Below are 27,766 nucleotides of genomic sequence, written 5' to 3'. Positions count from 1 at the left end.
ACAATAGAACAATCTAAAGGGGGTGTGGCTGAGCAAAATAGTGAGTAGTACTGTACCAAAATCAACTGAATGGAATAATGTCAGCTATAACAAAATGTTTTAAGGGTACTTTATTTTTTCCTAATGGTCAGCCTACATAAAGGACACATTAATTTCTACCATAATGGCCAGTTTGCTCCATCATAAGGACATCTTATAGAGCACAGTATCTCATGTTCTTCACTGGAAGGACACTTCACCATGTTTTTTGCTCAAAAGGGCACTAATCATGGCATCATGTTTTCTCACACCTGGTGGCACCCTAGAAGGCACTTAATCCCTCTCTTTCACTGAAAGGACACCCAATTCTGCACCCTAAATGGCATTTTTGCCCCTTTTTTTCAGTAAAAGGGGAACCCAATCTCCAGCTCACCCCATTACAATGGCAACTCATACAGCACTGCATTACATCTTGTGGGGTACTTTACAGGGCACTATCACATTTTCTTCAACTGAAAGGGCACCCATGAGGGCACTTCATTCCAGATTGTCACATATAGAGATGTTCCACAGGGCACTTCATCCTGATTTACTGTAATTACAGAAATTTGGTATTTTTCTCCTTTGTAGGGGCACCTTAGAAGGCATTTTATCATGTTTACTCTGCTGTGGAGGCACATTAGAGGGCACTTTCATGGGTTTTTTTTTTTTTTTCCTCAGGGGCACCCGAGTCAGCCAGTAGTTAGGGGATCTTCGTCATCATGGTTACAATAATAAACACGCAGTGTTCGGGATTGACAGCAGTCATTGTAAAAAAAAAATAGCAATGTGGACTGTTGGAAAGAAACAGAAAACAAACTGGTTTGCCATGTTAAAGTCTGATGTTTTGTTGACCCATCAATCCACCACGACATCCTCCTCCTGCTGACAGCATCCCATTGCTTCCTCTTTTGGTCCCGATCGACAGGAGTCATAATTCCTACAGCCGCTAGAGGGCTTTGTCACTTTCACTTAAACATAACTCGTTTTTATACATTTGCTGAAACGACTGACGCTGTCGTTTTCTGTTAGGAGGAGATAGCAAAAATAAATAATACATTTGGCTTTGATATGATGAAAACCTCAAGGATTACAATTTAAAAACTGTTTCAACTGGTTTTCATTGTAAATCAGCTTCCTTTAAGTCGCGTATTTTTGAAAAAGAAAGTCTTTTTTTTTTTCTTGATTCTATAGTGCAGCAGCTTCTTACACTTTCTTGTTTCAAGAACCTGTCACTGGTTTCTAGAAAATTCAGTGAAAGAAGTTGATTTCTGCTGGCAAAAGCTTAAAATATCAACGGATTTTTAGCACTCAAATGTAGACAGAGATGATTTGATAAGATGAAGATTTGTGCAGTGTAACGCACAAAAGGGCCGCGCGCCCTCTTGCCTATATGTGTGTGTGTGTGTGCGCGTGTGAATCTGCGTGTGAATTCATAACACACATTAGCAGATGTTTAAAATGTTCTTACTTGCATGAATATTAGCAGTAACACAGCGGGTACTGACAGAGATGATGAGTATTCATATATCGGACCTGCATCATGAACAACAGCTGTTGTGCTGTATTTGTTCAGGTTTGAGGCTCTCTTGTTTTGGGCTGGATGGAGGAGGAGGAGGAGGAGGAGGAGGAAGAGGGGGGGTGCCTGGAGTTATTGGCAGCGGAGTTCTGAATGTCAGCTCATTTATCTACATCAAGCGCACAAACCAGCAGCCAAGGTGAAACGCTTTTTCCTCACGAGCATCTGTTTAAGAAAAAAAAGAGAGGAAGCGAGAGAGAGAGAGAGAGACAGAGAGAGAGAGAGAGAGAGAGAGAGAGAGAGAGAGAGAGAGAGAAAACTTCGCTTTCTTCATCCTCGCTGCGTCTTGGACCAATCTCCTCCCGTTTTATTCGTCTTTTCCTGCCTTTTTTTCTCCCCCTCATCTCGTCCCTCCCCCACAGAGCGAGAGTCTCCCTGGTTGTGTTGTAGGCGCGCGTTATAAAGCGGAAAGCCCCGCCGTTCCCTTCAGATCGTAGCGCTCCGACAGCTGCGCGCGTCAGCTATCAGACAATCAGGACCTGAACCCTCTCACAGCTATGACCCCGCTCCTCTCTCTACCTGGATTAACTCTCAAGTAACCGCTGTTTGTCGCCCCCGCCCCTTCTAACACCACCCTCACCCGCAGCAGCAGCAGCAGCAGCCTCTTCACCGGCTTCTCTGTCCTGTCCCCCCCCCCTCCCCAGTCTCCAACTCTCTGCTTTGTTCTGCGGTCATGGGGTGCGTCGTGTCCTTTTTGCCTTGGCTGCTGAGGGGCTTGGCCGTGCTGTGAGGCGGATACCAGGTGGATTTATGGTCCGCAAAGCCGCAACTACCAGCCGAGGGAAATAAGTGGAAGTTTGAGCTCCGGGAGGATGCAGGTGACGAGTTGGTGCGCCGTGTTCCTCCTGACGCCTGCACTTTGCCTGGTGAGTTGGATTCTCCTGCGCAGTCTGCACTTCTCTCTCAACTTTTCTCCACTTCTCCGTTCTGAAAGAAAGTGTAAAAGCCATGTTTGTTATTTGTTCTCACCTCACTATGAGATGACTTTTCTAGGTTCCGCCGTGCGCTTTCCAAATGCGTTTACACCGCGGCTGGAAAGGCGCGGCTGTCCGGAGGTTTCACTGGGCACCGTGTAAAAAATGTCAAATATGTAAAGGAGGAATCCAAACTTTATTTGCACACTAATAATTGTTTGAAAGTGAAACTTGCACCAGGTGGGCCTTCCCTGTGCGCAATGCCGCTGTGCGTAAAATGCAGTCACTTCATATTACTGAAGAAACAATACTTTAATGCAAATGGAAAATTGTCAAAAACACTCCAATTGATGAAGATTAAATTTTTCTAGCATATTTCTAGGTTGTTGTTGAATATTTAGAAATCTGGCAGCGATTAATTACCGGCACAGGCTGTGAGATCGTCTCTTGGGGGCGCCATTACAAACCAAAACTCCATGTCGACAGTCAGGCTGCCTGGACAGACACAGCACATACTCTACAGCGGGTTAGACTGTGACAGACTCCAGTTGGAGCCTTGTTTGATTGTGTATTTTAGGAGGCAAGTGCAGAAGAAAACATAAGTTATGATAAATATGCTTTCAGTGTTCAACTCTCCTCCGTATTTGAAATGAGTCATCCAGGGAAAAAAGCCGCGAGTTAATTAAAACTTAATTCCAGAATTAAGTGAATTTCTCTTTGGGTATAAACATAAAAATATGCCCTAACACGTAGTTAAGTGTAAGTAGTTACCTGTAAGTTTAGTTTTCATAGCGACACACAGAGTGGAGTTTAGCTGTTTTTATTTTACTGCATGATTACATTAATTTTACAAATAGACAATATTAATTAACGCTCTCATTTTCTGCACAAACACGGAGAAGAAAATTTAAAAAATAGAGGAAAACACATTATTTTCAATGTTTTAAACTCTACATTTAGTTGCTGTTATTTCTTTGGAAAGTCGGGCCTGAAAACATAGACGTCAAACTCCTGCTCTTCTCTAATTAGACATACACACCCCAAAGAGCCACTAATGCAAAGCTCTATTTTATTTTTTTAATACATATTCTAACATTCATTTTAATTGATAAACATCTCGCCTGATAGATTTCAGCCCACTGCCAACAGGTGTAATCACTTTTAAATTTGAATTCTTGCACATCATCTAATGAAGTGAGCCAATGACAGTTCTAGCAAATGTAGTTATTACTCACACTGATATTTCACTGGCTTTCTTTAATGTAATCCCACATGTGCATATTGTGGCAGTATATAGCCTGTGCCCGCAGTGTGTTAGTGTGTAAATGTGTCATTTCTTCGTTTAGCCAAAAAACCGAAAGTGGAAACATACAGTTGGCGGGTGTGGAGCTCTCCAAGGTGCTGAAAGTATGTAAACACATTTCCCTTCAAATATCAGACGACTTACAATAAGTGTGATTTATTGAGTCACAGCGGGAATAATAACAGGCCTAACTATAATCGTGTTTTAAATGAAAAAGTAGATTTTTAATGGATTTTTAATATTTAAAACAAGTCTTTCAAGCCGAATTTGTATAGTCTGACCTTTTTATGACACCATTCTCACATTTTTGCCTGCGGAGTCCAAATTATGGCTACTCTTCTTCCTCTTGAAATATTTCTCCTCATATCTCAGTGCTCCCTTTCCGAATTTAATTCTGAACCTTGGTGTCGTTTATAGACATCAAACACAAGCGAACATTTATTTGAAATTCTTACTGTGACGAGGGAAAGGAGTGTTTAAAAAAAATACTGCGCACTGGTGATGAAAATCCACTCGGCTTTCCCAATAAATCCTGTTCGCCGTGTTGTCTGACTTGAACTGTGTAGCTGGGAAACACACACACACACACTCACACACACAAAGGCAGCCCGCCTAGAGTAAACCGAGCTTATTGTGCAGCCCGTTAACAGTCAGCCTTATCCACAGCAGCGGGGATTAGAGCTGAACTTTGATGGTTTTATTTCGTGTTAAAGGCTCTTGTCTCTGCTTAAGCCTCTTGTCTGAGAGCCGCGCCTTGACCCCGATAACAGCCCAGCCCAGGTAGACAGCAATACAGTATAAAGCAGAGCGGGACGCTCACCTATGGGTCCACTATTTAATTAACGCGCCTCTTCATGGACAGCAGAACTCCATCTGGGATTGTCATGATTTCTGCCAATACCTTATTTTAATGCCGCTTCTATATATTTCATTCAGAGCAGTTTATATGGATTAAAAAGTTAAAGATGTTGTGTTTAGTTCGGTTTACCGTTTACATTACACTGCCACGTAATCAAACTATAGTTCATCCTTTTAAATTCACCAGAATTTTAAAACATACCATAATTGTCCTTTGACAAAATAAGTCAACAAGTTTTCTCATATGTATTAATTATAAATAGACGCAGTATTTGTGGTGTGGTTGGTAACATACTGTAATTATCCATTTGTTCAGAAAAGGGATGGAGAGGCTTTCAATGCTGAAATTCAAAACAGCTCTGTAATTTGGCCTTTTTGCTAAAAATCCACTTATTTTCATTTTAATAGATGTTGCTATTATTTAAATCTTTTTAAATGTTTTTATTAGTTATGTACATCTTTTACTGCTCTTTTTGACATTTCTGTACATGCTGATCCTCCTCATGCGCTCTAATAGTATTTATATTAATTTATCTCCTTATCATTTGCTGCTGCAGTGACTCTTTTTCTGTAAAGGACTCAATTAGATTTGATCATGATTACCTCATCACTTCCTCCTATGGTCAGGGATATAAACTCAGAGTGCAGGAAGGATTTAAGGATTTTAGCCACGTTGACACTGCTGACAGCGTTTTTAAAAAGATGGCAGATGTGCTTCTCGTCTGGGCCTCGGTGCAGTGTTGTGACTTCAAGTCAGGCATGGAGGTCTTTCTGGTCCCCCCCCTCCCCCCCTCCCCTTTAAGCCCTCCTCCCTCTCCCATCCCCTGGGAGTAGCAGATGCAGTGGTCCCACTGGCAACAGTCATACCAGTCACATTAAAGTGTTATTATCAAACAGCACAAATGGGGCCTGCAGTGTCAAGCAGTCTGTGCAGTGGGGGGAAAGAAAGTCCCACTGAGATCACTACAGCACAGCTCACACAGCGTGACCCCCCCTACCCCCGCCCCCGACACACACACCTCCATCCCCTGACCACCATCTCACACCACACATCCTCTTCAATCCACAGACTTCTAAATTAACTCATAATAATGAAAACGGAATGTGTTTTCATTGAGCTGTTTGAAGCTGAAATCAAGAGCAGCCAGTATTAATTAAATTATATAGCAAAGGCATTCGCGCAAATGCCCACATGCTGTGGACTGAACACACGCACACTCACACATATACACACGCAGGTTGCACGCATTCGGACAAGTGCATTGTCTGGCCATCAAGTGGGAACCGTGGAGTGAGTGTGTTGTGTTTTTTCATCCCAGATGTCGACTAAGTGAACATTTCTCTCAGTTCCTTGTTCAACCTTTGTGCTACTTAGCTTTTAAAGCAGCACGGAGGCGTCACTTTAAAGCTATTCAAGCCTGGCTGCTGGAGAGAGCCGAGTACAAAAGGGCTGAGAGTTCAGTCTCGGAGAACAACGCTGCAATTCCCCCGCTGCCGTCTCAGTCACCTCAGCTCAGCCCAGTTACCCAGCTCTGTTACATGCACCGGCTTTTTCTCACTGACTCAGTTGCCTGTGAGGCGGTGACAAGTGGTCACCAGCTGCGGCGAATGCTTTCATATATGTCGGGGGTTCTCAAAGTGGAGATCCTTGGATGCTTGAGGGGCTCCAGGAGGCCTTAACAGGGGTTTTAGACATCCGTGAGGGATTCCAGTGGTGCTTGAAGGGGTTTGTCTTGTTTTTAAGGAGGTTGCAGGTGTTCTTAAGGAGGGTCTTTAGCAAGTTTCATGGGAAGTTCAGAGTGTTTAAGCGGTCATTCTGGTGGTGCTTTAAGTTATTGGTGGGATCCTAGGAGTCCTTGATGGCGTTAAAATTCTTCCTTTTACAGGACTTTGGGATGTTTTTGCGGGTCCTGGAGGATGACACGGAGCAGCTCCAGTATAATGAAGATGGGATCGATTTAATTTACTACAAACGATCCCACCAAGAGAGGTTATGAATGTCATTTTAATCCAAGGTTTCACTTTCACCGCTAGTATTTTCCCCTCTACAACGACACCGTTGTTGAATTAAACACTGAATCTATAAAATTAAAAATATTCACATTTTAATCAAAATGAATGCTCACAGACTATCCATCCATCCATTAGCTGTACTGTCTTATCCCTGGCTCATTGACATGAAGTGATCCCAGCCCCTTTTTTTTCTTTTTACCTGACTTAGAGGACCTTCACTGGGAGAATGTAATGAATGCAAAGGTTCACACACCCCCTCGATTCCAACACCCTCCGTGCAGGCACACTGACAACCAGCAGGAGTCACTAATGTGCAGTAAAAAAAAAAAAAGGACATGATCCCTCACTGGCTTCCCACCCACACCAGATTATACCATGATAAAGTCAGAGGCAGCAATGCTGAGAACTGAACCCCAGTTTTCAAATATTATTATGATTACGAGCTTGACATTAAGTTACAAATGATTCATGTGAACTGAGGAAATAGGATTAATAGCATAAAATGTAATTATATCAGTTGTCATAGCTGCTTATTGAAGAGAAGGAAGAGTAAGAAAAAATAACTACATGAAAATATTATTTATGCCTTTCAAAACTGAAATAAAAAACACAATCAAATAAGACAACTGTTAGTTGATTCCAAAATTGAATGTAGGAGAGTTTCATCTAATACACCTGGTGTCACTGAAAAATGTGCATTTTTGGTAGAACAGTCAGGGTCAATATATTGGTCAATATTAGCTTATTGCAGATATGTTGATATCATCATATTCTGTAAATTTGCTAATTAACAAGAAATGTCAGAAACCTCAAACTACCAGAGAGTACTGACAAGTTTATTCTTACGCTGTATACACACCAGCCATAATTCTTTAAGGACCAAATTAAATGGATCCTTATCAAAAATGTTTAAGTAAAACATTATACACCGTATTCAGTATAACTTATTGTTAATGGATTTTAAAAAAACATTATATTGGTTGGGTTCTAATTTTTGTAACGTCCTACAATAAAAGTATCTAATTATTAATTTCATTATTGCAGCATCATCATCAATTAATCATTTAGTCCATGAAATGTCGGAAAATTGTGAAGAATGGCCATTACAGTTTCCCCAAGCCCTAGCTGACATCTTCAAATTACATTTTTTTTTCAAACCAACAAAACCAAGATACTCAGTGTACAATTATACAAAACAGAGAGAAGCAGCAAATCCTAACATTACAAAAGCTTTTTGATGTTTTTGCTTGATAAATTTCTAAAACTCTAAACAATTAATAAATTATCAAAAAAGTACAATTTCAGCCAATCTACTAATTGATTTATCCAATAATTCTTTCAGCTGTAGTTTTAGTAATTAATTCATTGTCTCTTTGCATATAGTATGTTTTGTTGTACTCTCCTCTGTTTACTCACCTGTTGTCTCATCTTCTCACTAATTAATAGAAAAACTTTTGGGTTAAATTTCCATGGCTTCTACTGTCAAAATTCTAAAAGAAACAAAGGAAAAAAAATGAAATCCATAAGAAGCTTTTCCAAAAAAGACAAAAAAAAAAAGAAAGAGAGTTCTTCGAATGGAATCAAGTCTGAAATCTAAATACAATTGAAACTGAGGTTGCTTGTGTGGAGCTGACCTTTGACCTCCAATCAAAGAGCTGCTGTGCGTCTTGGCAGGCAAATTGATGGTCCACAACTCTGGAACTGACACATCAAGGTGACTCATTCTGGTTGTAGTGCTTTATCCTGCATGAACTGTAACCTCTCTGATCCTGCCTGCGAGTCCTGGGCCGTCTGATCTGAGCTCAGCCTCCCCAGGCGGCCCCACGCCCCCACAAACAGCCAAAACAACACTTGACCTTGGTGCTTGGCCATAAAGTCAATGATAATAGCACCTACTGTGGTGTCTGGAATCGGCGCTTTGGGTTCCTGCTTATTTTTTTTCTCTGCATGCATCATTGCAGGGATGACTGTTCACATCCAGAGGGGGGGCAAATGAGGAAAATCTGTCTCGGATTTGAATCTTTGATGGTGTTAAATTAGAGAGGAATCTCCTTGCAAATATTCCTAGAGCAAGCACCCAGTGTCGTGTGTGTGTGTGTGTGTGTGTGTGTGTGTGTGTGTGTGTGTGTGTGGGGATGGTATGTTTGAGGTGGTAGGCATCTGTGATTAATGACCACAGCCTCTATTCTCTCCTCCACGTGCTGCTCCAGATTTTCAATCGCATTCACAGTTCAGAGGTCAGAGCTGGAGCTGATCGTTGAAGGGCGTTGTTCTCGGAAAATCCAGCCCGACCCGCGACCCAGGTTTGATCCTGAGGGAAGCTTCAACCCCCTTTCTCGCTTCCCTCTCTGCATAGAGCAATCCTTTTATGGCAAAGCGTGTGGCACCTTGATAGCAGCACTTTGAAGCAGCCCGGGGAGAGAAGTGTCTCTGAAGGCAGGACTAGATAACCTCGTCCAACCTGCTTTACATCTCCAGGTAGTCCTGTGACTCCAGAGTCGGCCGCATGCTCGACTTCGTCACGTCTGAAGTGATACAGCAGACCCCTCTAACGCTCACACTGATATCTGCATTCACATGAGATGATTCAACAGTCTTTTTGATGGCACTCTGTCTGGTTTTTAGGCCTTGCTGCTTGCACCCACCACCTTATTTTTCACATTACTTTTCCTATATAGCCCCAAATTATTATGATTATTTTCTTAGCTTTCGCAATCTGTACAACATACTTCACCCTTTCTCCTTAAACCTTTCATTCAGATAAGGATAAACAGTTATAATTTGAGTCTTTCGGATTTTTTCTATTGTTTTATCTCAAATCATCAAAGAGTTCATCAAGAGCTTTCCACAGATATAGGTATACATTTTCCAAAACACCACCCTCACACTTAACCTTTAATAAAATGGATCACCTATCTCTTTATTTGACTGTGATTACAGCTTTCTAGTTCTGCCCTAATCAGCTGCCCTCATCTGTTATAGAGAAATCAGCCAGCAAACATATCCAATTAAATTCTCAGAAGGTTTAATACAGAATGCATGAGTAGAGTGTGTATAATTTTAGGATCATGAGAAGATGTACTCTATGTATATTTACCCTTATCTACATCACTGTGTGGCAGCATTTTCATGGACAGGATTAGATAAAGAATCCAGGAATATCTGCAATAATTACATGATATTAGCTATCTCCATTTGAACGCAAAGATGACAATTAAAAATCACATTGTAGAAAAAAATCTGGAGCTTTAACAAATGATTTGATTTATTGAAATAAGTGAAATTCTTATTCAGTCACTCCTCATAGATATAGTTATTTTGTGCCATTAGGAAGTAAAAACATAACCCTTTAAAATGCATTTCATGATAGTGTTATTGTTATAGTAGTGTTATTTGTTTCAATATACTGGAGAATTCCTCAAACAAGGGAAATCTAACAGGGGCCAAGCGGAAACATTTCACCTCACTGGCAGAATTCTCTCTCTTATTTTAAGACAAATATGTCGTGAAGGTTGAAATTGAGACTAATGACTTGAATTTTTTTACAGTGCATGACCAAGTCTCATAACATCCATATATTGAGGAGATAAGTGTTTCAGTTCCAGTTGCTCAGGCTGAGTTTAGTCATTAGCTGCGGTAGAAAGATACAGTAGAAGCAACACTGTCTGTACTCTGCTAGTGACTGGATACAAAGGCAATACAGGAAGTGAATTTGGACTTGTATAGTGATGGATTGCCTTGCTTTCTAACCTGATGATGGGCTTGACTGACCAGTGAAACAGAGCCGGCTGAGATGCTGCACTCCGTAGGGGAGGAGGAGGTGGAAATAGTGGAAATGGGGGGGAGGAGGAGGAGGAGGCGGGAAGGGTGCAGAGACGCTTCCCTCCACTGCATCGGCAGTGATGGATCTGCCATCGGAGCTCACGTCTGCTGCACAGTCCGACAGTCACGGCGCCCGCTGATGGGAATTACCAGCCATGTCCGTTATCTTCCACTTTAGATCTTTCCATCCTGTTAGGTTACAGTGACTGGCCATGCGGGCGCTGTCGCCCCGCTCCAGAGACATGTATGGATGACTTATAAAAAAATCAATGAGTGATGAACACTCATGTGAGCACTCCAAAGCGAGGTTCAGACCCATGTATTGGTTGACAATATTGGACTATTTCTGTAGCAGAGAAATCATTGCAGTGGAATGTGGGAGGATTTTACTCAACAGTGTAAAACCTGCAATGAAACCAGCTTCGGCCTGTCTAAAGAGCTGTTAAAGAATTCTATTAGTCTGGGCTTCACTGGAGAGTTTGAGTTTCTGATGCTCTAAGTGCTGTTTCAGTAGCTTTACCATTCTAAAACTAAATCCTTGAGCAATCCAGTGGATGCTTATAACATTTTGAGCACAAAAATACTCAACTGATCTAAAACCCCCCAGTCTATCCAGGAGTTTGCAAACCTGTCATCACAAAACACTTGTACAAAATCAACCACTGTTATTTGTGAGGATTGTCAAATTAGATGACAGATTGCAAATTAAGCCAACAGTCGCCCTTTTTCTCATGAAATTCTCCAGTTCAGAGCCACTGTTGAGAGCCCTGCGGTGTGTGTCATGATGCAGGATTAGTGCTTTATCCAGCTAACCTTGGGCTTAACTGTTCTCACAGTAAGCTTGAGCTCAAGCTAGGCTCTGTTGGTCTGTGGTAACTAATACTGCAGCCCAAACCAGCCAGGAGCAATTTTTGACTTCCAAACATATAGGGCCTCTAATCATATCAGTAACTAAAATCATGTTATTGTTGTGTATTAATTGCAGTAAAATTCTGTCATATTATTCCTGTCGGTTTAGTGTAGTCTGTTACACTTCAGTTCCATCACTGTAACCTGAGAACTCAAAGCAACTAATGTGTACTTTACATCAGTGTTGTATCATATAAATGAACAGTGCACCCTCTGAACTTTAATGACAAGTCAGTAGCAAATAAAATGAAACCTTGGCTTCAACAAACAACAGGTCCCCAGAGTTCAAAGACTAAATATGCTGTTGATATTGATTGTCAGTGCCTGCCATAACTGTTTCCTGATCTGAATGACCATTTCCTGATCTGCCATTGCAATGGTGAAGGTTTGGTTAGATTTAGGCACAAAACAACATGGTTAGGGTTAAGAAAACCTATGTTGACTGTTGATATGATACATGATACAAACAGCAGTCCTAGTCGGACACTTTGTTGACCCTCCATTCACCCTGATCTTCTTCTAAGAGAGTTTGAGTTGCTAATAGCAATGTCATGCTACTTCAAACAATCATAATTCACACAGTTCATTGGAGTTTCTAGTTCTTGTGTAGTCTTTAAGGCATTTGAGCAAATGACTAAATGTCATTATCCCATTGACAAACTGACAAACCAACATTTTAAAAGTATCTAATCTAATTGGAACTTTCTTTTCCTCCCAAAATGCTCTCTTTCATTTTGTATAACCAGTTTCAACCAATTCAAAGTACCTCAAACTAATTATTTGATTTATGGAGAATGTTGGAAGTGCTACACCTCCTGAGATTATTCAGAGTAGAATTTGCTCTCTAGATATTTAATATTCTTCCCAGATATCTGCCACTCACCACTCGCCGGAACCTACTAAAATTCTACCTAAAACTTGCAAAGATGATTTTTTTCTTGAAATTTCTAAGCCATCATTTCTTGCAACATACCAAAGTCACACATTGCATCATAATTATTCAGAGACGGTGCTGCAAATTCATTCCTTTTGGGCTGCAGTTATCAGAAAAAAACTCTGAGATCTGTAAGATGGTGAAAGTGCTTACTCTGAAGTGGCCTGTTTGTTAAATACTACCGTTATCCATGAGCTATATCTGTTCTCTCCCCTCCAATCTTCAAATCAGAGCAAAGCAAAATCCCAGCATTAAACCTTCAAAGTAGCAACTCTCTCTGACAACCGTGGTTCACTTTCAGACTTTGTAGTGCAAAGCCAGATGAAGTGAGAGAAATGTGAGACGTGGAACAGGACAGGAAAAGGAAGAGGGAAGAGGAGGGAGGTGAGCGTGAGTGACTTTTATGCTCGGGCTGCTTTACGAGTACAGTACTCCCAATTTGTCGTCGACACCCACATGTCTATCAGGCTGGGCTGTTTGTGCTGTCGCTGTCACTCCAAGCAAACAAGCTGATATATAATGCAGCGCAGGAGAAGCAGACTGCAAATTGTCAACACAGATGGGGTTTTTTTTGAAGAGGAACAAATGATAAAGTCAGTTAGGTTTAACAACAAGCTGACAACGTTGGTGTTATTCCTCTCTCGCTCCCTGTTCATAGATGGGGAAAGGTAGTGAGAGCAGTGAAGATCAGCAGCTGTCGGCATGAAGGAAACATTTGAGGTGCTTAAGTAAAAGTCATGAGCTGGAAAACTGAGGATTTGAGCAACCAATCGTGAGTTTTAACTCAAATGGTCACAGAATGGAGAATTTCGTATATTTCTTGGAACAGCTTTTGTTTGCATATGGCTCCCTGAACACATTTTGGGAAATAAAAGTAAACCAATTTATAGACATACTTGGGCACATCCACAGTGCCATAATGAGAAACCCTGCCTCACAGAAAATATGTTTTTATACTACTATTTTGGAACAGCAAATACATTTCTGAAAGAAACATAATGCTGCCAGAATTACATTTTTATCAAAGTAATAAGGAAACATTTTTAATGTTAAGCAAAGTCATAAAATGTTTAAACTATGCTGACTTGAAGCATGAGACAGATTTTGTTTACTAGTTCAATATTTAACCAAATGTCAGTGAACATAATCCAGGCATTTTTCACAAAACCATTTAATAGCACATAAATGTAATTCTAAGGGGACAAATTTACTGTGGGAAATAGAATGGTATCAGTGTTCCCATCCTTTAAGTTTTTAGCAAGACTCCTCATAAAAAGACTGACAGCATTGGTTGTTTCATCACATGCCTAAAGCAACCTATTTTCCTGAACCTACTAGTAGGTTTAGTAGGCCCCTAATAGACCATATATTTGGGACAGATGTGTGATGATAATTCCTGTTCAATAGGCTGATAACAGTCAAATCAGGTGGTCACCTCCAATATGTCAAATTTTCCATATCTAAGAAAAACAGCCTTTTTATTGCCTGACCATTGTACATCTAAAAATGCATGTAATTGGCTTTACAGTGAAAAGGTTTCATAAGTCTAGTTTTTGTATAATTTCTTTCTTGTAACCTCATGAGGTTACAATGCAGCGATATTATCCCCCTGGTTTAAATGGGTTTCCAACTGCATAAGTGGATGATTTTTATTATTGCTAGTAATGATCTTAAATAGTCGGAAATTATAATTTTTTGAAAAGTTTTTTGAAAAAAGCAGAACAGCACTACAGAGTAGCTCCATGATTAAAACTAGTCTCATCTCTCATAAAATTACATTTTGCTCTGAAAGTGAGTGAATAATTGCTATTATTGATTAGACATAAGTTGCCAGCTATCAATCAGTTACACCCCACTGGGTTAAATGGGCTGCAGCTGGTTTAAATTGCTGTTATGTGTGTATTTTTTTCAGGATACACACACCGGTTGAGGGGGAAGGGGTGGGGGACTCTGTTGGGCACTTCAGCAAAATTATTGAGTGTTACTTCAATGATAACAAATATAATTTCACAGCAAACACTTAAATGCAGTTTATCCTGGTTCACTAATCGATATATTACAGCACAGATCTTTGTGTCCTTTTTTTCTATCTGAAGCAAAGGCCGCAGTGATGATGGAATAGAACAATCAGAGTCCTTATCAGTTCCCCAATGCAGCAAATGACAGGGCTTCATTACTTACAGCAGCCCTGGAGATTGCGGCCATATTGATTTTCACAATTACAATTCTATTTTTTCGCCTGTGGATGGTTTCCAGTCACAGCGGAGGGGCAGAGAAAAGTGCCATGAGGAGCGCATCTCTGTGGCTGACAGCTGTCAATCATGTGTCAGCAGGATGAGAGTCATCCTTTTAGAGGAAGGCGAGGAGGAAGAAGAGGAGGCCTTCCGTTCCTCCCTTATCTCTCTTTCTCATTTACCGCCTCTCTCTGTCTCCTTGTCTGGTTATCGTGCTCTCCTCCGACTTTCTATTCTCCACACTCTCTCCTCAGACTCACATGAATAACTCTTCTTATCGAGCTGACCCTCGACTTCATACGCTCCCTTCCTTCCCGGGAATCAGATGCACTCCTCCTTATTGTTTGCCATTTTCCAGATTCCCCCTCCTCTTATCATTCTATCGCCATCAATTCATGTTTTTCTACCTCTGGCGGAGAAAATGAATTCCATGCAGGGCGTTGGTCAAATATACAGTGTAAACATGCTCACATGAATTTCCTTGTTTACTGTCAGCCTTCTGGACGCTCTCTGTTAAAACAGACTGAATTCAGATCCTGTGCTAGAGAGTATTGCAGTTGATGGAGACACCACACCCGACAGGGAGATACTTTTCCTAAGTCAGCTCATTTTCAGTCAGCATCACCTTTACAGAGGCACACAATCTCCTGTTATGTGTCTGTTTGCTTGTGAATATAAAGCCTGTTTGGTTTATTTATCAGTGTTTTGTCAGTGAAGCGGCTTATGCTGCAGTACAGGACAGAAATGCAGCTAATGTGCAGGTGAAATTCCATCAAGTCTGCTGCTTGTGTGTGCAACATAATTCCATCAGAACCTGTTAATTAACAAGAGTATTGTTCTTATTAGATTTATTATTAAAGCTGGTTGAATTCTTCTCTACAGCTAAAACTGATTTGAACAAAGGTTACAGAGGCTTGACAATAACTTAAGGTTCACTTACTGGCTTTTTCCAGAGATTTCAACCTCTTTTATGGATGGTCCAGGAAGTAATTGAGCAAACCTCTGCTGATTGAAAGCTCTGGGGAAAACATTGTAGGCGGAGATTAAGTCAGTTCTTTTCAAATGACTGTTTCCATGGTTGAAGATGATATTTGTCACTCAGTTAAAGAGGGATTTATATTAAGAATGATGATGTTTTATCATCTGTACACTTCCTGAACTCTACCAATTTATCCAGAGTGGTTTGGTCACAGCAAACAGGATGTGAATCTAAATCTTCTATCACAATATATGTCATTTCATATCATGATGTGCCTGCTCTTGGCTAATCCAGTGAGCTGAATATCTAATTCAATCAGACATATCAAAATGATATATACCTCAGTAAGAAAAGCTTGTTAGTCAAATATCTGTCATCTTCATAGCCGGATTAACCTGTTCGGGATCCGTGGGGCAAGAACGAGCTGCTCCATTAAACCCCCAATACTCATCCTCTTTTTACAGTGTCTATGCTGGAATAATGTGACTTGACTAAACACTAAAAACTAAAATAATAAAGAACTTAAAACTAGATTTTGAGTCAAGTCAGAGTTTTAAAGTCAGGACATAAAGCAGGGCCCACTGTAAGGTTAAAACAGATGAAAATTATTTCAGAATTCTAAAAATAAAACCCAACTAATTCTAGGAAAAAGCAAGGCTTAACAGAATCTTAGTACACTCTATTCTATAAAATTCCATCACGTTGATTATATAGTAATTGTTTCATTTGTGAGTGTGGCATTAATGAACACGTTTGTCCCACAATGCAAATGTAAAAGAGATTGCAGACAGTGATGCAGTGGTTAATAAAACATGTATTAATTAAAGGTAGAGTTCATTCATTTGTATATCAAGTTTACAATTTATACTAAGTGTCAAAACGAGTGTATTGTGTATTCTTCTAAGACACCGAAAAAATGAAAGCCTCTAAAGTTTTTAATCATTTGTATTTTTCATATTTTATTTACTGAGTTAGCAGTTCAGGAGCAGTTCTTTCAAGGAAATACTTTTGGAAATCAATGACTGCTTATAAACTAAACTGACCGAACTCTGATTAAAATAACTGTCTCATAATTATTTTCTGCTTTTCTATAATTGGTATCAGATTAAATAGTTCTTTCCTGACAACTTCCTGGGGAAATTAAGAGGAAATTACGGTTAAATAAAGCATTTTATTCCTCAGCATGAAAGTGGAAAAGGAGTCAAATTTAAATATGAGTCTAAAAATACTGGAATCAGTCACCATGTGAACATTTTCAATTGTAGAATGATTCAGCAAGTTGCTAAAACTTCCAACTCCCTAGAAAGTCATGACTTGAGCGTCCAAGATGGAAGCCATCGCCTTGGTTTAACCGTGTAAAACCTTCAGGGTAAAACATGCATTGTATCGTCTTCTAGGTTTGACTTCCTGATATAAACTCCAAATGAGGAAGAAATTCCTGTCCGCTGTGTGTTTTGAGGCAGTAAAGGCTATTAAGTAAGTCAGATCCTGTTTGAAAATCTAATTTCGGCTGAGGGGAGTGAAGGTGTCAGAGGTGAATAAAAAGTTGTTAGCCACTGGAAACAGGTGTCCCGTTTTAACGAACCTTAACTGAGTATAGAACTTTCTCTCTTTCATTCTGTGTGGCTCTCCATCTCTCCCCTCGTCTCTCATTCTGTGTATGCTCGAGCATTTATCAAATCAATTACTGCTGATGGGAGTTCCTCCTAACAGGTAGTGAGGTGTCTCGGCACTAATTCATCCTGTCGCTTTGATGGATTCGCTTGGCTTTCCGAGCGTCAGGCCTGCAGCTTGGGGAGAGCGCGGCCGATCTGTCAGGCCTCACAAGCCATTACTTAAAACATTAGCTGCTCAGGACGCGGCGAGCAGCTCCGCCATCATGATGTACAAGTGGTTTCTGTGTGACCGCTGTGTGTTTGAGGGTGGACAGTCACAGATAGAAATCCTCACATCAGACATTTCAGGAGATGATGAGAATATGTATGAACCATCACGGCCCCTCAGGTCCCCGGGGAACCTTTAAACTGTTCCCAAGTGCAGAGGGGAAACTTGTGGTGAGGCTGCCTGTAGTTTCTAATCTGGCAGCTGTTGGAACCTCCTCCCTGAGGACCTGTGGGGAGCAGAAAAATGTCACACACTGTATTTAAACATCAGTCTGAAACTTTTTAGCCAGCTTTTTGCCTTGAGTTCCTCCAGCATCATTAATCTCTGTCTTATTGTATTGTTTTTATTTTCTATCTTCTTTAAATCAGTTCCTTTTCTATCCTTGTAACTGCTCTTATTATATTTCTTTTGAATTATTTTTCTCACTCACATTTGTATTTACATGCTGTTTATACTGCACTTACAGTATCAGCATGATAGGTGCTATATAACTTTACCTGATTGAAATATTAATACTTTTACAAAATTTTCATCAACAAACAGAAACATTTTATTAGATTCATTATATTGACTATTCATCTGTTGATTAATATTATTTACTGTCTGGTTGCACCTTCAAAACAATAATATGACTGTGACTGTTATAATTGTTACATACATACTTATATAATCTACACATATAGTTATATTTATACTTACCTCTGCAGGTATATTACATAATATTATATAAAATATTTAAATGCTTAGATGCTTTACATATCATCTCATATCATATTATATCATATCATATCATGCTTACCAGTGCTTACAGTACATATATGTCTGTGTTTTGTATCTCTATTATGAAGTACAATATACATATATTTATAAACTACATACATACATAACTGTATGTTACACATTTGAGGATACATGCTAAATATTTTAAGACATAAAAATACTGTTTAGCATAATAATTTGTGTCTAGTCTTCAAAAAGGTTTTATTCCCTTGTTAAAAATTCTTAAAATGACATCTTCTCTTTCTCTCTCATTGAAAATTCCAGACTCTATGAATATGTAAATATTGTTCATTTCAGAAGTTGAACTGCTGGACACCAGATGTCTCCTACTTCACTGTAAATTCAATTCTCAGTGTTTGTGCACTGGAGGATTCAAATTTCTACATCACACTTTTGTAAGTTGAATAGTGGAGCAGCATGTTTTTACAATTTGATGAAAGATATCTGTATATGTACAGTAAGACTGCTCCTCTATATCTAGATGCACATTTGGTCATACTACTGTAATGGAAAGAGAGGCAGTCTACAGACTGAGTAAATAACCAAATTAATAAACTGGAATTCTTCCTCCCATCAGAAGAAAGTGAGCTGATATCTGAAGATGTGAACAGATACACTCTCTTTCAGTGCTTTCAGAGGTGTATCAGTAAAGCAGGAGTGTAATGAAGTGAAATGAATTACTACTGCCAGACAGTAATAAATAGTAAAATTACTTTTTGAGTAATGAGCCCAACATTGAATAGAGCTAGATGCAGTATTGCTGTTGCAGTGTGTCTCTTGTAGTTGCACATTTCCCAATAAAACTCCAGTTTATATCTTCGACTCAGCTAAAATTTAAAAACTATTTGGCTCTAAGTCTCAAGTTAATGGCTCAGGCAGTAAAGCCATTCCAAAAAAAAAAGAACAAAAAAAAGAGCTGTGGAGTTAATTGAATGTGTTTGCTCTTGCAGATTTCTTACAGTCAGCATAAATGCACAGTTTAGGCTGCAGCAGAGCAGGAGAGAGGATGGGACAGGAAATACTATAGTGATAGTGGCTGAGCAGCCCGCCACACTGGTCTGCTTGGATTGTTTTAAACGAGGTAGCCAGGCTGTTGGGAGAAAAAAATGTGTAATTATCAAAAACAACTAATGACTGATCATTTGAATATTGTAAATTAATATAAAATGAAGCAAATCAAAATCAAAAGAGGAACATTTTTATTGTAGACTCATAAATCATACTATTTAAATGATAAAAATACTATTCAGAGAACAAGACATATCACTCAGAATAACCAAACAACAGAATGTCAAAGTTTAAAAAAAAAATTAAAAAAAACGCAAAAAAGAAATCTGTTGAAAAACATTGTAGGCCCTATAAACCATATGTCTTATATGGCAGTTTATATGCTGTCAGTTCCAGACCACAGTGGCAGCTGCAGCTTTACTGATGTTGAACTGAATGTTCTGATTTATTTTGTTCTTAATGAGTGAAGTGATTGTGGAGTAAGGATGTCTGCATCGTCTGCGCAAGCACTGAGACAGAATCAGACAGACAGCTTTAATGTGCTACCTTTTCCTCTAGATTTTTTTATGTCCCTCCTACAGTTTGCACTTTGGAGTAAATAATGACAGTTGACAGTGCAGCTAATACCAAGTTGAATCGAAAATAACCATAAGTGACCCCCACTGAATGGTAATTTAGCTGCTTTTAGCATTAAGTGCTAACAGTATGAACAAGATATTTATTCCTTTTTTGTGGTAGTTAACACATGAGCCCACTGATAACTGTGTTATATTCAGAACTTCAAGATATTCAGGGCTGATGAACAGTAATGTTAGCCATGATAAACAGCAGGGTTGGTACTGGTACCTCCCAAAGACACACTGCTAGTAGAACTGCTAGCCAACTACAACACAGCTACACACACAGACACTTTCTCAAAGACCCCATTTACACCTACTGTTCATGTGATCTGTATGTGGATACATTATCTAGATAATGTGATCCATTTACACCTGGTTTAATAAGCACTCTTCTTATCTTGATTCTACCAACATTGTCATTGGATCTCAATATGAAAATTAGCTAGGCAAGGGTGGCGGACTTGTCAACAAACATGACATGTTCCAGGTCAAGCAAAGCAATGCTATTGATGGGTGTCATTCATTTTTTTATGAGGGAGAACTTGTTTACCACTACAACTTCACTTTTGCTAGGGTTGCTAAAGCTAGCAGGAAGAGGCTGAGTTAGGGGAGCCCATTCCCATTCACACGGCATTCACACGGCATCAGATATCAAGGCTTTGTCACACCCCTCGGCATCTGATACCAGCGCACAAAGTACACTTTGGTGTCTGTATGAGACACACTGGGTTTTCAACTAATTCCAATGTCAATCCCTCTGCTTCAATATCAGACGCCATGAGACCGATGACGTCTATATAAGGTGACATTTGGAGGAGGTGGGTTGGATGGATGGCTGGATAGTTAGATGACAAAAAGTGGACCACTGTTCACCTCCCCCTTCGTTGGAAGGGGGAGGTGAACATGAGTGTCATGTTTCCAATCACGACAGTTTTTTGTTGTTGTGTTTACTGTTGCTATGACAACATTTCAAATGATTATTTTAACCCAAACTACGATCTTTCCCTAACTCTAACCAAGTGGTTTTTGTGCCTAAACCTAACCAGGATGGGTCTACATTGGATTTAGTTGAAAGCTTGGTGCCTCTCATACAGACACCAAAGGGTGCGTTGATATCAGACACCGACAGGCATTGACAAAATGTTGGTATTTGACAACCAAGAATGAGAACGTGTTGGTTAGGGGAACTATCACCTTCCTGGGTGGATTTTCTTCTTAAGAATATAATCACGCTGTACAGATTGCATTTACTCCTGGATAAAACCTGAATACAATGCAAGCCAGACCACAAAACCAATAGCATTCCAATCACAATGTGTTCTGAGTGCATTTACACCTGTCATTAACATGCATTTCTCCTTATCCAGATAGGATATCCAGATACAGATCCCATATTGATGGCAGGTGTAAATGGGGTCAAAGAGGCATAAGGGGGCCTTTTCAGACTGTCAAAGCACCGGCAGACTTCCTGTCTTTCCAACAGAGAAAAGGAGAACCCGATAGTAGCTGCTCATGGCTGGTTAGTGGTGGACAGTGTATCACTACCCACCCCACCACACGTCCCCACACCCTCATGTTGTCACACACTACATAGCCACAAAGTCTCATACAGTTGTTTGCCCCCTCACTCCTCTGTTAGATTTTTTTAATATCCTGTGAAAGAAGATTCTCACAGAATCTGAGGGTGGACTTCTTCTTTAAGGCTTCTGCCTCACCTACCTGACAGTCACTTTGGAGACCGGCCCCCCACCAGCCTAGTGTGTCACATACATTTGTAGGTAATAAGCTCAGCCAGTTAGGTAACAGAAATTTGCAGTGGCACTGGAGGTTGCCAATCTGGCTCCATCTCTGACCAGTCAGGAGCCAGATACAGAGCTTGCCATGTCATTCCGTCATGACTGACAGATCTGTAACAACTCACCGGCATGTCAGAGGAAAGCAGGATCTCCTCACCATGTCAGACACCTGAGCAACATTTCTTACAAGCCCCTGGTGCTCGCTTGCCTGCTCTACCTCGACGACGTAAAAAGCACCTGTCAATCATAAATCACATTCTGTCATTATTAAGACATTAGCAGCAGTTCTTTTACTAATGTATTACTCGCCCCAGAGGAAGGTTTATGTATTTGGATGAATGTTTTACACAAGGAAATGTTTCTAACCATTAGCCCGAGGATTGTGTCTAATGAATCATGCATTGAAATTCAGCTGCTGCTTTGTTATTGCACTGTAAGACATGCACATTTACCCCTCTCCCACTGTTTATTTAGCTTGTTATGACCAACAGCAAAGTGGGTTGAATATATACACTCACACACACACACACCAGCTGAGCTCCAGCACTGGCCTGTAGTAGGGAATGCAGGGATGGAATTGGCTCTCTAATCCTTCCCTTTTTAAATAGTTGGACTAAATCCTCAATAGGTTTGAGCAGCTCTCAGTCACCAGGAGAAATACCCTGTACAGCTAATACCGCAGCTGTTCAAATGACTGTGAAATACTGCGGAAAATCTAGCAGTTTAACTCTGCCACATCACATCAGACATTTTTTTTTGTGCCAGATTCAAATAGAGGAGAAGAATTCAGACTGTACGCAGTGTGTGTGCCGTCAAGCAGGATGAGTTGTGGATCAAGCAGGCGAGATGTGACACAGCTTAGTTCAGCCCGCGGAAATCACAGATGTTGCCAAATAAAGACAGCTGTTTCTGTATGGATTAGTAATGTGTCTCACTTGGAATCACTGACTTATTGATAGAGAGTACAGCTTTATATTATGGAAACAAGCATGTAATATGCATAATATGTGAGGCTTATTTTTCAAGTATGGAGTTGCTTCATTTTTTTTTAGCTGATTCTGCTGTCAAGAAGTTATACTTTCTTATGGGGTTGTTTGTGTTTCTATAACCATACTTCCAGCCCATACAGGGTCATGTGATCCATGAACCTCTTTTGGTGCTCGCAACATTGAAAATTTTGATTTAAAAATAGACAGCAACATTTATTTTAAGAGTCAGTGTCTCTTTGGTAACAGATGTTATATTGCCAATTATATGCTAGAAAGTAGTTCCAGTGAACATCTGTTAGCAGTAACATCTGTTCAAGTCCACTGTCATCCAGTTCAAGTGGTTCCAAGACACGTCATGGCCAGTCATGAGGTGTCCCTGATGGTACAATAGTTTTCCAATATTTGACTGTAACCTAAAACAAGATGAACTTGTAGTTGGAGCACCTTGGAGACAAGATTGAGACAGGAGAGGGTGGAAGCAGACACACAGCAAAAGCAGTGATATGTAAAAGAATCAGCACTAGAGGACACAGTGGAGAAACTCAGCATCATCCAGTATTAATTCAGATCAAATTTTGCACAGAAAAATGCATTTCCTACGAGAAAATCTCAGCATTGACCCCCCCCCCATGTGTCATCGTGTCGAGTGATAACAGAGTGTAGCGAATGCCATTTAAGGTTAAATCTAGCATTTTAAATCGACTTTCATTTGTAAGCCCGCTGCTTTTCCTGCCCTGCCATGAGTGTGAGTCATTCCCAGCTAATCTGCATTCCTCTCTCTCACAAGTTGTGTATCACAGACTGTAAGTGTAAGTTGCTGTGAATATCTCAGCCAGAGCAGAGCCAGCTATCTGTTGGAGATCCATTGTTGTGTTGCATTGTGTGAATCCCCTATTTTACACTTAATGTATGGCTTGTAATGATACTGACAGCTGCAGGATGAAAGCACTAAAATAGGATATGGAAGGTCAGACATGTAGTTATTTCTAATGTTTTGTTTTCTTGAGATCATGAAATAATTCTGTGATCCTCAGATTTCTTACTCATCATTAGGAATATGTTTCGGTCAATATTACTGATGGATTTCGCATCAAGGTCACAGTCATAATGAAATCTCAAAACAATTTTCTCATGAATGCCAAATTTTGTGACAATAATAATAATAATAATAATAATAATAACAATAACAAATATGCCATGTTAGGATTCCAAAATAGCCTTTCCATGATCATGACAAAAGCTCTTTTTGACTTTTTAGATTTTAAAAATCTAACACGTGTGTGTTCTTTCAAACCACATCTGTTTTGAGACATTATTATTATTATATAATTATCAATAGTAAACATTAATGTTGGAAGTGTAAATTTTGCTTCTAACATGTTTATCTGAGTGACAAAAAAAAGAGACACCTGGAGGGTAGTAGCACAGGAAGCATGGCGTTTCTGGGAAATATAGTACTAAACTTGCAACCCAGATTTAGTCTATAGATTCGTGAGATTTAATCTAGAGATTTAATCTATAGATTTGTGTACATGGACACGAATTTTCCTTTTTTTTTTTTGTGACACTCACGACTTTCAAACTAATGTATTTCAGTTGGAAGTATGTTTTGTGCCTGTACCACTTTTTTCTGTCAGTCGAGACTCGGGAGCACAGAGGCTGTATTGTTTTTTTTCCTCATTTGTTATTAATTTTTTACCATAACCACTACATTACTCAACATTTAATCCCAAGATTTATCCTTGTTTTTGCTTCTTTATATTAATTTCATCAGTAGCCTACACTCAGTGGTCCGCATCAGTCTGTGAAGTTGCTCATTTAATTTTATATTTCCAAGAATATGTGGCTCAAGATATTTAATCATGTTTATTAAAACATAGCTTCTTCAATTAATATTGAGCTACGTCATCCAATAAAGCACTCCAACGTGTGTGTGTGTGTGTGTGTGTGTGTGTGTGTGTGTGTGTGTGTGTGTGTGTGTGTGTGTGTGTGTGTGTTGTGTCAGTAGTTGAGTAGTGGTTGAGTGGTTATAGTTCAAAAGTGAATAACAAATGAGAAAAAAACAATACAGCCTCTGTGCTCCCGAGTCCTGACTGACTGGCTGCAAGCACCAAAGATTGAAATACTAATAAACTAATTGAAATACATTAATTTGAAAGTCATGTTGAGTGTCACGAAAAAAAAGTGGAAAATTCATGCCCATGTATACAAATCTATAGATTAAATTTCATGACTATTTCACAAACTACCACAAGACTGGGTTGAAATCTGAGAAACACAAACTGTTAAAGACAGGCCCTGTCATGACAGGATATGCAAGTATTTTACAAACCATCACTCCTATCAGAACATTTTATTCAGCAATTCGTACAGTGAAGAGGCAACTGCAGCTGGGCAGTTAGATGATAAGACATTGTAATCAAACCTGGCCAAATCTGTGACAGTAAGACCCTGGTTGTAGATAACAATAAAGTTTAATTTAAAGCTGCAAGTGGGATGAAAGTGGTAATGTTGTTCATTTTAAAAACCGTAGTTCATGGTGGAACATGTCACCCAGTGCAAGAATGTGGCTCATTGGCGTCATTTTTAATAGTTTTCAAACAACAAGCAAGCTAGTGAATAATATTTATCAGGCTTTGGATACACACACAATCAATGCATTGGGTTAGGGTTAGGGTTGGTTTGGGTCTGTACATTAGATTTATTGACAGTTTTAAGGATTTGGTGGTCAAAACTCTGTCCTCATTTCAAATGGGAATAGAGGTGGCGATGAAGTTGAGCTACTGTTAGCTTTCTTTGGAGAACTTCTTTGATTTTACTCTTAAGACAGATTGGTGTCTTAATGAGTGCATATTTTCCAGAAATTAATTTGTCTAATAATATGAGGGCTAGTATTGTTTGTTCTGCCCACACTGGGCTGATAAGACAGCTGGCTTTTCAGCCTGTTTTCTGTCGCACACCCCTGAACCCCCAACACACACACCACCATGTATATACACAGGACCACCCTCTTCCTCTCTGGCCTGTACGATTAAGCCCTGCCTTTCCCATCAGTCTGAGGATGTCAGCCGGCTGCTGTCCTCTGTGATTAATGGTACACAGCATCAGGCTGAAAGGCACACTGGGAGGACAATGAGCATTTTAAATGGACATTATTCCTACAAAAGCCCCATCGTGATGCTGGACAATAGGCAAGGTCTTGACACAGACAAAGTCAACCTGTGCATCTTTTGTTCAAATATCAGCACTTGTTTTTGGAGCGAGGGCTTTACAAATGGGGAGTTCAAAAACATGGACTGTGTTGCAAATAGGTTTTATTCTCATCCTCATTATGTATGCAAGGTTGAGCATACTGGTGACCTACAACGTGAAGAGGTTTATTTTGAAATATATTAAGTTTCAGAGGTGGTAACATACTCCTGCACACACTCATGTAGCAGCATGGATGTAGTGGAAATCAATGCCATTTACATACACTTTATCTACTTTTTTTTCTCTTCCATAGCATTAAAGGAGAATATAAAAAAGACAGTAAAAAGTATGGTAATGTCAATAAGACACCAAATCACTGTAGCTGTCCTGCATGTTGGTTCAGAGTAATGTATCTCAATGAATTGCAAGAACATGGCAATCTTGCAGTGAATTGGCAAGATTCCCATGTTATTCACTGCAGAAATTCATGCTCCCCAGAAGATGAATCCTAATGTTTTTCTCCCAGCCTATCAGGTCTAAATTTCCTTTTGACCAACACTTTAGTCAATGACAAGGCATCTTGAAATAAAGCATATCATTAAACTTTTAGTGGATATTCATGGTCCCCAAAGGATGAATCCCAATGAGTTTAGTGAACCCGTGAGGCTCCTCCTCAAGTCAAACTTCAGACTTGTACAAAAGAAATATGAAAATCTAATTGGCAGATTTCCATGGCATGTTTTGAGCACATTCATGCTCCCCAGAGGATGAATCCTAATGTTTTTCTCCCAGCCTATCAGGTCTAAATTTCCCTTTGACCAACACTTAAGTCAATGACAAGGCATCTTGAAATAAAGCATATCATTAAACTTTTAGTGGATATTCATGGTCCCCAAAGGATGAATCCCAATGAATTTAGTGAACCTGTGAGGCTCCTCCTCAAGTCAAAATGCAGACTTGTACAAAAGAAATATGAAAATCTAATGGGCAGATTTCCATGACATGTTTTGAGCACATTCATGTTCCCCAGAGGATGAAATTCTCCACCATTAGCATGAACAGTTAACTGTGCACACATCGAATCTTGTAATCTCATTTTCAGATTGCCACGGAATTTGCTCTGCATGTTCATGCTCCCAACAGGACATATCTGTTTGATTTTAAAGGTACCCTGTGGAGTTCTTGACCACTAGTGGCACTATAGAGCAATGTTTTTATGAGTGGGTCCATGTTTTGTTTGTACCTTGCCCACACACAAGGATGCACATATGCAGGTAAATGAATGGCACAGTTCACATTCAGTCATTCTGCTCATAGACCCTGTTGGTGGCAGTAATGTGCCAGCATATGTAGCACTGTACCAAGAGGGGGCTGCCAGTAAGCAAACATGGATATAAACAAACAAAAATTCAAACAAAAAGCATTGGAGGTAATAGAGTAAACAATGAAAAAGAGAGCTTGAGGGAGAAAATCAAACCCTGCCTATCTTCACACCTCGGAATACCTGACCAATCACACGTAAAGTAGACATGATTGTCAGCTTGTCTGTTTCGGACAGTTACAAAAATTGCATTACATTGATTACATGACATTACAGTATAGTCCATAGAGTCACAGTGAGTTGTTTTACACTCTACCTTGTACAATGTGCAGTTGCATATGTGTGTGAAAGACAAGTCATCTCAAGGTACATTCATTACATCACATTAGGTTGTATAATCTACTGTGAGTCTGGTGATGGGTTGTTATAGGAAATAAAATTGACAAATGTTATAATAATTATTGATCCCCTATTCATTTAACACATCATTGGACAGTAAAGTATGTATTATGTTTCAAATATCTCTCCTCCCTTATATCTGTGCTTTGACAAGTCTCATTTGTAGGTCATTTTACTGCTTTTTCTGTCAGACGTCTTGTCACAGTGACAGCCT

At 39.7% G+C, this 27,766-nt stretch overlaps 1 protein-coding gene across 1 annotated transcript in view; it reads left to right on the top strand.

Annotated features, from left to right (window-relative positions):
- Nucleotides 1–1,636: 1,636 nt before the first annotated feature.
- Nucleotides 1,637–27,766, top strand: part of nxph1 (neurexophilin 1) — a 51,268-nt gene continuing 25,138 nt past the window's right edge. The window contains exon 1 of the mRNA XM_067611660.1: nt 1,637–2,463. Within this exon, the coding sequence (XP_067467761.1) occupies nt 2,410–2,463 (54 nt within the window). The 5' untranslated portion in view covers nt 1,637–2,409. The remainder of the gene's footprint in view (nt 2,464–27,766) is intronic.

This window comes from Thunnus thynnus, chromosome 15 (genome assembly GCF_963924715.1).
Source record: "Thunnus thynnus chromosome 15, fThuThy2.1, whole genome shotgun sequence".
Lineage (NCBI taxonomy): Eukaryota > Metazoa > Chordata > Actinopteri > Scombriformes > Scombridae > Thunnus > Thunnus thynnus.
Note: the sequence above shows the minus strand (reverse complement) of the source record. Positions and strands in the feature narration are given on the sequence as shown.